This window comes from Besnoitia besnoiti, assembly GCF_002563875.1.
Source record: "Besnoitia besnoiti strain Bb-Ger1 chromosome Unknown contig00007, whole genome shotgun sequence".
NCBI classification, from domain to species: domain Eukaryota; phylum Apicomplexa; class Conoidasida; order Eucoccidiorida; family Sarcocystidae; genus Besnoitia; species Besnoitia besnoiti.
Window position 1 is genome coordinate 3,920,456 of NW_021703915.1, and position 14,560 is coordinate 3,935,015.

General features: G+C 59.0%; 1 protein-coding gene across 1 annotated transcript; it reads left to right on the forward strand.

The window, feature by feature from the left end:
• Positions 1-668: 668 nt before the first annotated feature.
• Positions 669-12,035, forward strand: BESB_075390 (uncharacterized protein; the record flags this gene model as incomplete). The annotated part of the gene is made up of 13 exons (XM_029365912.1): positions 669-1,398; positions 2,372-3,582; positions 4,178-4,381; positions 4,826-5,177; positions 5,683-6,396; positions 6,665-6,736; positions 7,089-7,547; positions 7,874-8,368; positions 8,796-8,927; positions 9,274-10,370; positions 10,708-10,933; positions 11,296-11,426; positions 11,978-12,035. Coding segments are annotated over 13 exons (5,881 nt in total), but the record flags the coding sequence as incomplete, so codon positions are not given.
• Between the last annotated feature and the right edge of the window lie 2,525 nt (positions 12,036-14,560).

Consider the following 14,560-nt stretch of genomic DNA (forward strand, 5'->3'; position numbering starts at 1 on the left):
ACTCGTGCTGGAAGGCGATGCCGTGCCCGCTCCGAAGAGCGACCATAGGCATCGGCGCTTTGTCAGGTAGGCCCAAGGCAGAGGACAGCGAGTCATGGCAGGACTCCGAGCTCCAGCCCGTGCCTCGACGGGCACACGGGAATGAGGAGGGAGGGGGGGAAGGTGTGGAAGCATCTGCCGCTGGTTGTCTCTCGCGACTGCGGAACCCAGGTGAGGGCAGTGCGAGGGCAGGGCATGTGTCCAGGCTCAGCGTGGCCTACGAGTGCACGCCTCCGCTTTCCTGTTCGCTCCGCGTTTTCCTCGGGTCTCGGCGCTGAATCCTTCTCTCTCCCCCTCGCGTCTTTCTCCGTCGTCCCCTCCCCTCCGCCCTCCCCCCCTGCGCGTGCGCTGCGGCGCGTGGAAGGCTGGCCGAGGCGGAGACGCTCCCTTGTTCCGCCGCCTGCTGTCTGGCATGGCGCCTGTGCTGCGTTTGCACAGCTCGCTTGCGTCTCGCTTCGTTCCGAACTCCTCGTGGTGTCTTTTTTGTCCGCCGTGCGCAGCTGTTCGTCTCCCGGGTCGCTTCTACTTCGCACTGCTTCTCTCGCTCTGCCGGCGCTTCGCGCCGTTCGCTTCCGCCGATCTGCTGGGACTCCTCGCCGTCTGTCGGTTTGGGGGGTTGTGTGCTGCAGGCTGGCGAATGGGATGGAGATCCTGCTGCTCGCCGACCCTCTGCAGCTTCGCTCTGCGCCCTCGCACGTCTCACTGTCGGTCGCTGGCGGCTTCCTGCACGACCCGGCGCATCTCCCTGGCCTCGCCACGCTGGCGGGTCATTTAGTCTTCAACAACTACGTGCCCGTCTCTTCGCCGCCGTCCTATGGTCTGTTTTCTTCCTCTGCCTCTTCGCGCGCGCACGCGGCCTCTGAGCACTTCCCGACGACACACGCGCGGAGCCGCGACACCAAGGAGGCAGAAGCGGAGCAGGCCGACGCGGAACATGAGGGCGACACTGAGACGCTGCCCCCAGACACGCGCGAGGAGGACGGAATGCGCGAGGCCGGGCGGGCGGAGGAGGGGCCGGAGCGACGAAGGCGCGACGAGAGACGTGGTGGGGAGTGCTGCGAAGAAGACGAACTCCAAGGATTTTATCCATCTCTGGATGCGTTTTTATTCGCTAACAACGCCGCGGAGCCGCTCCACTTCTCGACTGGCGAGTTCGCGTCGTCGCTGTCCTACTCGGTGCCCGCGCCCGCGCTGTCTGCGTCGCTCAGGCAGCTGAGACACGTGCTTCTACACCCCAACATCACCGAGGCGAGCGTCGGCGTAGGCGTCATCCAGCTCCTCCAGCAGCAGCAGAAGCAAGTTCGCAAACGAAGAAGCGAACCGTACTGGCGAAAGGCCTCCATTCTCAAAAATCACGTGGTACGCTCACAACACCGGCGCCGCACCGCCTCCACGTGTCTCCGTCCATGTCTGTATATATACAGTTTGATCTTTTTAATTAGTAGCAGCTCTATTATACAGGCGCCTTATCTTAAGTGGTCGATTAGCTCCTATCGTATATCTTACTACCCGGTTGGCAGGCCAACAAGAATCCGATCCGCGTCCTCCGTACATACAAATATCAAGAAGGCGACTACTGATGCTTCTGCATATAAGTGCGCTATATCTGTGTAGGTTGTCAATATATAGTATAGTCATCTGTATATGAGGTATCTGTATATGTAGTTATAGTCGTACATGAATGAAGCATAGATCATGCATGTAGTCCGCGTGCCTGGACATGCGTCGATACGCGGTGCACTGCGCAACGCCACCTCTCAATGCTTTAGAGAAGGAGACGACAGACGGGCGCCGAGTGAGGCCGGCGCCTCTACACGGGTGTTTGCGCCGAGTTTGTGAAATCCCTGGCGTATCTATGAATCTGAGTTCATGCGCCCCTTCGAGAACAGAGTACCGGGGTACTTGCGCAGCTCGGGCGTCACTTGGAGCCTCGCTTCGCGCAGCGTCGCCCGGAGGTCCACGTGCCTGGCTCCGTAAGCAGCTCTGTGTGTCTCCTCTGCGGCGACGCGCAGAGCGATTTACGGCTGCGCATGTGTCAGGATCGTGCGGGTGTTTTTCCTGGCCGCCCTGATGCTCCTGGCTCTGCGCTCTTAGCTGTCTCAAGCAGTCCAGCAGAGTGGTCGTGTATTACACTTATAAAGAACTTGGTCATCTGTTTCTCAAGAATGCCAGAGTGGTCTTCCACATTCTTGGAACTATACTGTCTTTGCTTATTCGGTTTGAGCAGTCCTTGATCGCGGGTCCCCCCATCCGGTCCGGTGGCGTGTATGTGCCATCGGCGGAGTGTTTTGCTGCGCGACCGCGTCTCCTCGTCGCTTGGGTTTTTCTTCAGTTCAATCCGGCGCACACGACCTCGCGCTTCCACGTGGGGTCGACCGACCTGCTGTTTCTCCTGCTTCACCACCAGCAGCAGACGGCGACGCTGCGGCGGCCGCGGCCGGAAGGCGCAGGCGGAGCGCGCGACGCCTCTTCTTCCGCGTCGTCGTCGCCTGGCTCGGCGCCCGCAGGGCCTGCGGCTAAAGACGACGCGAGTGAAGACGAGGTTGCAACCGCGCGAGAGGAAGGAGAAGGCGTCCATGAGGGGGGAGAGGACGGGTTCAGCGGTGCGTGGCGGGGGTCGGAGGGGCGAGAGAGAGGGGGTGGTGCGTCGTCGCGGCAGCCGCCGGCGCAGTTTGAGCGCGTGGCGCTGCCCATGGTGCAGCACTTGAGTGTGTGGCTGCGGAACGAGCACATCCCGTCGCTCGTGTGGGACTGGCACGATCAGTTTTATGTCGCGAACGCGTTTAAACTGGTCATCTCGACTCCGGGGTCCGTCGAGGACTTGGACCGCCTCACGCGGCGCATCCAGCGACTCTTCGGTTCCTTCAGGTCGAATCCGGAGCTGGCGCAGGCCTTCACCTGCGACGCGCACGCCGACACGCCGTTCTTCTCCTCGGCGAAGGAAGCCGAGCGCGTCGCCAGGGAGGAAGCCGAAGCGCTCCGCGCCGTGATGCAGGCCCGCCGCGACGACGGAGACCTGCGGAGGGCGCGAGACGCGCAGGACCGGCCGATGCGCCAGGAGGGAGACTACCGCCGCGCAGGAGCTGGAGCGGAGGACTGGGGGTCGCGCAGAACCGAGGGCAGAAAAGGACGAAATTCCGCTGGGGCGCCCTTCTTTCAGCCGACGCGCGTGCCGCAGGTCGCGTGCCTCGCGACACCTTCCGCGACTCTCGGCGAAGGAGCGAGCGAGACGTGCGCCGACCAGACAGGCAGCGCAGCCGGCTCACGCGAAGCGAGCACAGGAAACAGCGCGACCCACGCAGACTCAGGCGCTGCTGCAGAGAAAGAAAAGACGCCGCGGAAAGGGAACGCCCCAGACAGCGGTGTGCCGCCGGAAGAAGACAGCAGAAGGAAGCGCGACGACCCCAGGGCAGTCCCCGTGGCCAGGCACTGCGACCTGAAGAAAGAAGTCCTGATGGAGCCTGCGACGGACCACGAACACAGCGTGGACTTTGTCTTTGTCTTCGAAAAACCTCATCCGGAGTGGAACGTCTTCGATGCGAAGTGAGTGATCATCTCTCCTGTCTCTCCTCCGTCGTCGACCGTAGTCAGTCTTTCCGCACCAACGTGATGAGAGGCAGCTGCCGCGCCCCCGTCCGCGCGGATCCGGAGCGAGTGCTGAGGGTGCTTCTTGAAAACACCTTTTCTTTGTTTCTGCTTCATCTTCTACGGCCTCGACTCCAGCGCTTGTGTCCGCGCCCGCCGCAGAGGCTGCGCGCAAATCCTTGATGAAACGTGTCTGTGCGTGTCTGTGCCGTCTCCGCGCCCCTTCTCCAGGCGGCATAGAGCCTAGGGCGACCCCGTCTTCTCGACAGTCTTTCTTTCTTCCTGCTCGGCTTCTTATGTGTTTGCGCACGGGCCTCTAAGGCACGGCCGCTATGTGTAGGAAGTTTTGCGTATCATACACATATATATATATATATATATATATATATATATATATGTGCCTGCATCTGTTTCATAGTTACAACGCGTGATGGGCATAAAGATAAGAGCCACGGTGCCATAGTGTTTCATCTTTTGGCTCGGCTCGTGCCTCACAACGAGGGGAGAACGCCTTTTGTTCGTTTTTTCTGCGTCAACTTGTTTTCCTTTTTAGATACGTCGTCGACGTGCTGGGCTCGGAAGGCCCCGGCTCGCTCATTTCGCAGCTGAGGCAGCAGGGGTTGGCGGACGCGATTGATGTCGAGGCGGAGGAGAGTCGGTGCTACTCCACTCTTCGCGTTTCGGTGGAAATCAAAGACTACAACGTCAACCACACGGCCCTCACCTTAATTGGTTCTGCGCTCTTTTCGTACCTAAGGTCCGGATCCCTCTTCTCAAACAAATAAGTGCATTATAGCTGCAAGCGGCGGCTATAAATGCCTGCATATATGCATGCATGCCCGCTCACCTTCGGGTATTCAGAGAGAGAGACGCCGGGACCGTCCTTGTCGTACGCCTTCACTGCCTATTTGCTCACGAAATGTGTCGGTCTATTCAAATATGTCTTTATCGGTTTATATGTATATATACGTACAAGCTGCTTACGTGCTGTTCTGGACAGAGGACTTCTCGGGTGCGTGCAGCGTGTGTGAGAAGCTGCGTCAGTGTTTCGTGCTTTCATTCGCATGTATTGTGTCCGCGCGTCTTTCGCGCGCATTTGCACCTCCCGTTTGAGCCCCATCGGATTCCCGCTGGTCGATCGGCGACGTGCCGCGGATAGTGCGTGCGTCCCTCGGTATTTCTTCATTTTTTCGGTTTTCAGATTTATTCGAGAGTCTCCGTTGGATCGCGCATTCGTCGAGAGTCGCGTGCGCATGTACCGCCTCGCATTCGACGCGCACGTGCCTCCACTGCCTCCGCGGCCGCCGCTGCCCTCCGCGCTGGGGACGGCGCGCCCTCTCCTGGCTTCACACGCCAGCAACCCTGCCTCGTCGCCCGGTCAGGCTGGCGCGCGCTTCTCTCCGCAGGAAGAAGCGGCGTATCTCGCGGCCGATCTCCAAGAAGTCTCGAGTCCGGATCGCGTCTTCACGGAGCAGTGGCTGTTTGAAAACGTCAAAAAGCCGTCGCTCGAGCGCTACATCGACCAGCTCAAACCCGACAACCTCATCCTCATGGTGCGGCCTCCAAAGTGACAATTTACCACGCACACGATAGTGCGTACATGCGCATCATGTCGACACGTCTGGTCTGTGCTGAGGAGATGCGCGATACTCTCAAATCGTTGCTCACGCGCAGTGCGTGTGCAGCGAATGTTTTTCGTACGAGGGACTCGGGAGTTGAGGTAGCGAGTCGCGGTGCGCGTGACTCTGAACAGTCCCCTGTAGATGTATCTTTGATTGGAAAGAACGCTGGCACACCGACTTGCGTGTGGCTGTATTAGGATTACGTAAACAGTTTTCTGAATTTTTGCGCCGATCCCTTTTGCGACTTTCCCGCGTCCTCCTGCCGAGATTGGTGTGCAGTCAGTCCATTTCTTCCTCCCGAGCTCTCAAACCCGCAGGTTACCCTGGTGGACTTCCTGTTTTTGTCCTAGGTCGCTCTCCTGCTCGTTTTCGGCGAGCTTTGCGCCACCGCTGCATCTGCACTCATCTCAAATGGGAGTGTGTCTGTGTGCCTCAGATCTCGTCTCCGCTCGTCGTGCCGCTCTGCACGTTGGTTTCGTCCTTTTTCGGGATTCCGTTCGCCGTCAATCCGCTGGACGCGACACAGGAGCTCACATGGTCGGCCCTAGCGTCGCTGCCCGCAGACCGCGCGCTGCTTCTCGGGCGGCGCACGGGTTTCTCGTTGCCGCTCGTCTCCTTCTTTCTTCCGCCAGACGCCCGCCTCACCGCGGGGCACCACCTCAACGCAGACGAAGAGGACGCGGCGAGGCGCGCAGGGCCTCCGTCGGCGCGCGCGGAGACCGGCGAAGCCGTTTTGTCCTCCTCGGCCTCAGCCGAAGCGGAGGAGGAGGAGGCGCGGGCGCTCTTCTTCGCGCGGCCCGTGCCGCGGCTGCTGTCGTTCGACGCAGACGACGCAGAGGAGGCGGGTCAACCTCTCGGCGCGGAGAGATGCAGAGGACGCTGCGAGCTGTTTCACCTCCCGTACCGCGTGGAGAAGCAGGATCCGCCGCGCGCGTCGGTCACGCTCCTCCTCAACTACGCGCAGCCTAACCCTAAACCCTTCGACGACCCGCGAGAGCTCGCGGAGACGCGAGAAGACGCGCGACAGGGGGGCGCGCCGGCTAGCAGCGACGCGCGGCACGACCGGCTTCTGTCCGCGGCGGAGTTTCGAGAAAAAGCTCTCGGACTCATGGGCCTCTACGTCGCCACCGTCAAGGAGATGCTACACGAGGTAGGGAACACGGAGAGAGAACGCAGAGCACGCAGTTGAAAATACTTGGCAAGAAAGTGGGAGAAATGTCTCCAGGGGGACAGAGCAGCGGCGGCATGGAGCGGCAAGCGCCTCGCGTCTTTTCGAAGACGTTCGTGGTCTGAGACAGGTCCTGCTGTGTGCGTCTCCGCAACGGGGCACCCTCTCCGTCTGTATTCGGCAATATGTCTCTCTGTTTTCGCACGCCATTCGCCTCCGTTCGGTGTGTCTCGTCTTGTTGCTTTCTCAGGTTACTGTGTACGCCTCGATGGCGGAAATCTCCTTCTCTGTCGAAGCAGATCCAAGCGCGCCCCGTGTCGAGGTACGTCTGTCTGTGTGCAGCGTGCTTTCTGCAAAGAAAGCTTTGCGCTGCGGCGTCTCCCCCGCGCGCTGCTTACCGTTCCATCATTTTCGTCTCTGTATCTTCTCGTTTTCTCAGTTTTTTTCTGCTGCTGCTGCTGCATAACTGACTTCGCCCTCCCATCGTTTTTCTGTGCGCGCTCTCCGCGCCAAGCCGATGCCGCGTGAATTCGGTGTCTGCCTTGTTTCCGCGTTTCCTGGTCGCGCGACTGCCGTCAGTGCATTCACTATATGCGCGTTTTTTCTTCCGCCTGCTCGCCCGGGCGACCGTCAGAGCACCTCTGTGGGCCCCTCTCTGGCGTTTCTGTTTGCAGGTGCACGTAGAAGGCGTGTCCGCAGTGCTGCCGGCGCTGACGGAGCTCATCGTCAAGGGCCTCGTGGAGGGTTCCCCCGGCCCTCCCGTGGAGTTGAGTGACGCCGCGTCGCCGGCCGAGCCCGCCGACGCGTCGCCGTCGTGGTCTGTCCCCTCTGAGGGTCTGCCGCCACTGCCCAGCTCCTTCGCGTGCCGCGACGAGCGCCGAGACGCCTGTGCGCAGTTCCTCGACATCGCCGCGTTCAGCCGAGTGAAGCACGAGAAGCTCGAAGAGATCCGCCAGGGCTCGTCAGACCTCCCAACCTGCCTCAGCGACGTCGTCAGCGATGCGCTGCTGCGCTCGCGAGTCCCTCTGAGCCGACGAAGGCAATTCGAGCTCGTCAAGCACGCGGGGATCTCCGAAGTCGAGGATGCCGGCGCAATGCTCAAGGGCAAGGTGTTCCTGCAGGCACTCGTGACTGTGAGGACGCGACGAGACGTAGTCATACCCACCACATACACTTATGTGCCTTACATATGTGCGTGCTGCTTTTTGCAGAGATATGTGCGCATGTATCTGTCTGCCTGTGCTCGCTCGGCGCCGTGCCGCTCTGTGTTGCCTTCTTGGCTTTCACTCTTTCAGCCGGTCAGCCGCAGCGCCAGCAGTCTTGGTGCACGTGAGCGCGCATGCGCTTGGGGGGGAGGGAGGGGGTTGGACGGAGAGGGGGAGGGTGACAGCATACGGGCTTTCGCTTCTCCTGGTGCCCTGCAACGCCACTGACTTGTGAATGTCTTTTCTTCGTGCAGGGCGACATAAGCGCCGCAGCGGCGAAGGGTCTGGTCGCGCGCGTGGCGACGCGCCTGCAGCTCTCGCGTGCGCCTGCGATCGAGGAGTTGACCTCCGAGCCTGTCATTTCGATGCAGCACATGGCGTTCCCCGCCTTCCTCCAGCGCCAACTCCGTGTGCGAGGCTCGCGCGCCTTGCCCGCACTGCCGCGCTACCGCTGGCGGCTGGTTTATGACAGCGCGCCGGAAAGCAACCTGTGTACGGCGCTGCTCCCTGCGGCCTCTACGGCGGGGCGGACGCTTCGCGGCGAGGAGAGAGACAGGAAAACCCCACTCAACGCGCGTCAGCACGACTCCCGAGAGGAACCGCTCCGCCGGCGAGAGGAGACGAAGCAAACGAAAAGAGGAGGCAAGAACAAGAGCGGAGACGACGGACCCCGGCACGGCGCCGCAGACCCTCGCGGCGAGGACGGGCTGTCGGGCCTTTTTCTTCGGATATCGACGCTGCGCATCGAGGTGCGCCGCACACCTGGAAAAACCGAAAACAGCTGCTGGAGCCTGCGAACAGGCGCAGCGACAGACAGCCAGCGCATTAACCTGCTCTGCTTCCACGTGACTGCATATTCCCCCGCGTGTCTCCGTGCCAGCACATTCATATCAGTGCTGGTATACGCGTATATATATGTATATATACGTATACATATATGTGTTTGTCTTAGCGTCAAGAATGCGGTAGCACCGTACAGATATGCATATTCGCTTTCCTCGCTTTCTTGGTGATTCGCTTCTGAATGAGGTGTAGTGTGTGATTGCGTGACGCGTTGCCTGGGGGTGTGCCGTGCGCGCGCCTCCGCTGTTTTGTTCATCGAGTCATGTGGCTTTCTTCTTCAGTCGCCGAGTTTCCGTCTGCTGCCTTGTCCCATGTGCCTGCGCGGCTCTTCAGCTGGGAAAGCTAACGGACGCGCAGCTCGCGATGGCAACGATTCTCGAAGTTCTCTTAGCCTACCCGATGTACCGGCACGTCTGCGCGCTGGAGGGAGCCTGCCACTCTCTTTCTTTTTCTTTGCATCAGGAGGTGAGGACGAGCGAAGAAGATGGCTTCCTTTTACAAAGAAACCCCCGTTCGTGACGCGTAGCTCCGTTGTCACCTTCGAACCGAGCAGACGCGAGGCTGCTGCTGTGTGTGCGCATGCCTTTCGGCTACCTCACGAGAGTGTAGCCGCGCTAGGCTGCCCCGTGGAGCACCCCCCCTTGACTCAGGCGCTTGTCTCTGCAAGCGGGGAGCGCGAGCGGTGGGCACATCCGCTGTGTCGCGCGGCCCTGTATTCGAGAACGATACGCATCTGCTACACTGCTTTCCTGTCTCGCTTGCGTCGTCTCGACGTGTCTTTTCTGCGGTCGTCGCTGTGTGGTGTGTCCAGGCTGCAGGCGTCAGCTACTTTCGCTTGGAGCTGCGAGCCTATGATATGCCGGCGTGCATTGCGGTCGAGCGCGCCGAAGCGTGGCTCTTTACGCAGGCGGGCATTTATTCGCGGGGGGTGTCTGCGACGCTTGAGCCTTCGGCGTTTTCGTCGTCGCGCGGCGCTCCGCCGGCGTCTCTTTGGCGGGCCTCGGGGCTGGAGCCGGAGAGCGCGTCCGCGGGGGAGGGCGCGACGTATCCGGCCGACGGGGAGACGGTTTTGCTGAGGAGAGATTTCTTCAAGACTTACTACTCGCACAGCCAGGCAGCTGGCGCGGTCGCCGGCGAGCAAGGATATCCGCCAGCGTCGTCAAGAACAGAGAGGGAAGAAGCGGCGGCGGGAAGGAGAGACGAACGCAGTGAACGTACGCAGCGCCAGGGTAGCGGCACAAGGCGCAACGTGCCCGCGCCGCCCGCTTTTCCTCCAACTGCAGCGACAGGAATCGCCTTCAGCGCAGGCCCTCTGGGTGCGCTTGCCACGAGCGTCCCGGGGGGGGCAGAGGGGAGATGGAGGGCAGCGGAGGCCTCGGGAGAAACACGAAATTCCTCTCCAGCGGGCTCGTCGCACGGAGCACGTGCGCCGCCTGCGGGCGCCGGTCTCTCGCCACAAGCCGAGCGCGCCGAGGACCTCTTCCGCTCCGATGCTTCCTTCTTGGCTGCCGCCTTTGATCCCCGACAACACCGCGGATTCGGCGAGCCGGGCTTTTTTGCCCTCATGGATCCAGAAAGGTTTCAAAAAGCCAAAGACACCGCCGAAAGCGCGCTGCTCATGCTCTACCCGTGGGAGGCTGAACATGTGCAGCGGCGGCGCCGGAGAGCACGAAAAAGTGCGAGCGTCGGCTCTGCAGGGCGCGATCCCACCCGCGAGGCGCCCCAGGAAGAAGACAGGGAATATTCTCACACAGAAGACAAGCCGCGCGGTGGTGGAGAGCGTGGACCGAAGGGTGACGTCTTCAGAGGAAGACCGTTTATCCCGGCCGACGTACAGATGTTTGTCCATGAAATCCGAAGGAGAAGTTACCTCTTTGCGCGACGTGAACAGGTCGCACGACACATCCAGTAAGGGTCTCACTCGTCTAGCGATGAAGATCCGGGGGGAACTGCATCCGCTTTCCCAGGTTGGAAAGTGAAGGAAGAGAGACCTGACTTCCAATAGGAGAGAACGTCGCGCGCGCGAGCGGAGCAGAGTTGAATAACTTGAGAGACGCGCAGGTCTCGTTGTGTTCTCCATACCCCTCGGCACGCTTTTTGTCATCAGCGTCGCAAGGAACCTATCTTCTGCTGCCGCTTTGTGGCGAGAGACTGGAACAGTGTGTCACGAGATCGCGGCCACGCTCGGTCTGCCGTGCGACAGCCGCCTCACTGCTTCAATTATTTTGTGTGGAGTGCGCTGCAGAGGTTTGACGCTGGAAGACGCACAGGACTTTCTCCTCAATTTCGTGATCCTAGCTCCGTGGCTGCTCATCGAGCTAAGCGACTCGCCCACGCTGCTTGATGACGAGGGCTTCAAGCGCGAACCTGGCGCCACGGACGGCATCGGCGGAATGCTCACGGCGGGATCTGAGACCTGTGCGCACACGGAAGACTACTACCTTGACCGCAGCATGCCGGATATGACCACTGTAAGCAAGGGGGGGGGGGGAGGGGGGGAGGGGAAAAGGTGCTGGGGATGACCGGCGAAGAGCTAGAAGAAGCATTATGCGTCATTCACATGCTTTGCCATGCCTCCTCCTCCTCTCCGCTGGGCGACAGAGAGCCCCCGTCCATTCTTCGGCGCAGGCGCTGGTGGGGTCCGCCGCAAACTGGTAGTCCGTAGCCGCCTCTTCGCGTTCTCTACCGAGTTGTCAGGGCTGTGCTGAATCAGCTTTTTCTTTCGCGTCCCATGGTTGCTTTCGCAGAGACGACGGCATACGCGCGATGTGGGACTTGGAGTTCAAGCGCGTGTCTCATTCCTCAGCTGTGTAGGGATGTTGCCTGCGTGCAGCTCGAAACAGGAGGCAGCTCGAATCCTCTCTGGCGACTGCGAAATAGCTGGGTGGATGTCGAAAGTGTCAAGGACTTTCGCAAGGCCGCTACGAAATCATATTCTCTAGGTTCTCCTCTACTATACAGAAGGTAGTGCAAAGGCATCTCCTTGCCTGCAGTAGAGGTGCCCTATAAGTTAACAATTCAACGACGAATTTCCGTCGTAGATTCTGTGGAGCCCTCAGAAGTAGTTGTGCAGCGCATCCCGCAGTACTGCTACAGTGTTTAGCGAATCGTTCGCGAAAACGCGCGACACCTGTGCTCGCAATTGAAGACTTTCGGTTGCACAACAGGCTCTCCGTTTGTAGTCAGCGAATGTCGATGATAAATGTGGAGGCGCCGCTACGGCGGAAGTCGAAAGGTGTTTTGAGTCAAGCTTGGAACTGAATCGGTCGACCAGGTCGTCACTAGAGTCAGGGGCTAACGTGCGACGGATGCCATGGTTTGTGAAGGAGAAGTGACGGCAAGGGGGCGAGCGGACGGCCCTTCCTCCAGGGGAGGCTGACGGGTGTCGAGTTGCGTTCGATACTTTGTGAAAAAGAAAGCTGTTCACCTGCCTGAGAATGCTAGGTTTTCGGCAAAATCTTACGGTAATGTGTGTGAGTAACAACAGGGTAACTTGTGTGCGTCACATGTGGCAGTGGGCTTCACTTGACAATGGATTTCATCGGGATGCAGGAGCTGGATCCTAGTGACTAGACTACTGGTGACGCGCTATAAAAAACACTCAATGATGGGCATTGCATTCGGAAAGTACCCATCTCAAACTTTGTGCCCTGCTTGGCTCGCCCTCGAAACGAGTACAAACATACATGTCGGGGCCCGTTCGAAATGGGACAGCCTCTGTGGGTCCTGACCGAGGGCGGTCAGCCACACAGCCGGTTTAATGTTTGATTGTCGTGAGCAATCGAGAGTCACGGCCGCACTCACACACAAGCAGCATATGACTCTTGCGAGCTGAGAAAGACGCAGAGGTGAAAACTTGTTCTCTGTACGTATATACACACCCTATGAAATCCGGCAGTTCAAAAATGTGGCGCATGGGCTGCTAGACCTCGGGATTCCCGACGCTGAGAGACAATAGCGAAACCAACTTCAGTGAAAGGCGCTACATGGAACTCTGCATGGTGGCAGCTCAAGCAGAGGCAACACAAGCGCCGCACGGGCAGATGCCCTAGGGTGTGACCTGAAGACGCGGCACCATCCATGAGACCTGAGAGCTTTAAACCAAGCGGTATGTTTGGCTGAAGAGCGCCACGCCGCCACACCAGGGCTAGCCGTTGCAGCTGCTGGGTAGCCGCTATACGGACTTTTAAAAGGCGTATGGTTGTATAAGCCACCCGTGGCAGGCAGGTGCCACGAGTTGACTGGCACTACGACGGTTGGCGGGTTGAACATGGGCGCCGCACAAAAGATGAATATCTTTTTTACGGCGTATTCAGCTCATCGCAATATACAGTGCATCCTCGAACGAGCGTTCTGTAAGTCGATAAATCTAACGCGAGGACTAAATCTATCGGTGGGAAATTCCGTGTTCCTGCAGTAGCCCTCCCATTCCGACTAGCCCTCAGCGCCTCTGCGCAGGCACGCGGTGTACATATTTTCCGCATATGCCGAAAAAGGCACTTATAATTCGGAGACGTGAAGCGTGCTGTCGCGTGCAAAAGTGAGTGAGGGCAGCTACAAATGCCTCAGATCGCTATCTCTAGTACTCTGGGGTCAAGGCGAACTCAACTCGAAGTTGTCCGCACCAGTCACCTGTGATTTGAAAAACGCGTGTTTCGCTACTGGACCTGTGAACGGTCGAGTGGCTCCACGCCTGTGTGAAGGCATCTTTCACCAACCTGTTAAAAAATTCAGCGTATTCTTGCTGTTGAAGCAAAGCCTTGGTTCCGTTGCTGATTCCACTCTCGGCTGGTGGTTATCTTTAGGCGAGTACCCGTGCGCAGTTCAGAGTATAAGGCGGTAACCCTCCACTCAAGCGTAGGCGGTTGGTTGGCGAGCGCCTCGCCGGTGTTTCCGTATCCTCTTGACCAATAGAAAAACTCGGACGAGGGCATACGAGCCAGTCCATCGAACAGCTTCTCTTTGGTTTTGAGGTAAGCTCAGACAGAAAACAGAAAGGAGCTGAGGCATCGTGAATGTCTCTGTTTCTAGTGCTCGTGCGCGCGAATCTCCGCGTTGCGCCAATTCCTCCCGCCACAACCGCAACTGTTCATCCTGTGCGACAGCTGACGCGCGATAGTGATGGAGAGCAGGCGGCGTGGACATGCATCTTGTCGAAAAACTTGCCACTTTAGAGTAGTGGAGCGTCTAGATAAAAGCAGGGAGAGCTGTCATTAGAGTGTGGTAGGCTGATACGGTGTAGTCTTCTGGCCGATCCGTCAGCTGCTTGCCGCATTTTTTGTATGTCCAGTTTCGCGTGCGTTTTCATGTGGCGGAGCGTGGAACAGCCGCTCACTGCGCGAGTTCCCATCAGGAGCCCCCACGAGGGACGTGCATATCGCGTTCTCCCCTGGGCGCCAGTCATTCAAAAACAAGGCGTCGAGTCGAGTTGTCATTGACGTCAGCCGTGGATGGTCGGCGATGTCTTCCATTATAACATGGTTTCGGTGCCTTTGTTCCCTTCAGCGTTCGGCTTAAGCCGGCGGGCTTGCCTGTTCCAATAACAACGCCCGTTTGTTTTCCCGCCAAGCCAGGCTGTGCTGTCCGCGATGCTCGTGTGTCGCCTGCCTCCGTCGGCGCGAACAAAGCTGTGGCTGACCCTGTACATCTTGCACCCATTTTTTTCTCGAGACAGATTTCAGCGTACGCCATCTTGCAATTCATAAAGCATCGTCAAGCATCTTGTTTGCGCCTTTCCGCTCCTGGACCTGTCTCTGAGTTCCGTCGCTACCACCGGCGCGTGTCTTCAAGCTGTCTGCCAGCTGTTGCACGCCCGGCTTTTGCGTACTGGATTCGTTCTCTTGTATGTATAAAATAAACGCACGCTCTATTTTCGATCTGTGTCATAGTAAGACTATCCCGAGCTTCCTGTACGATTTTCTCCCCCCAGTGTCTCCGCCTGCTACGCTGCCGGGCTCGACTTTTGCGCAGTTGAAAAGGGGCCGCGTCTTTGGGTCGGCACACCCATCCTTGGAACCGCGCGATCCTTTGAACGGCTGTATAACTGTCTGAGTTCAGGCGTTCTTACTTTTTTTCCTATCAAGGCAAACGCGATTGCT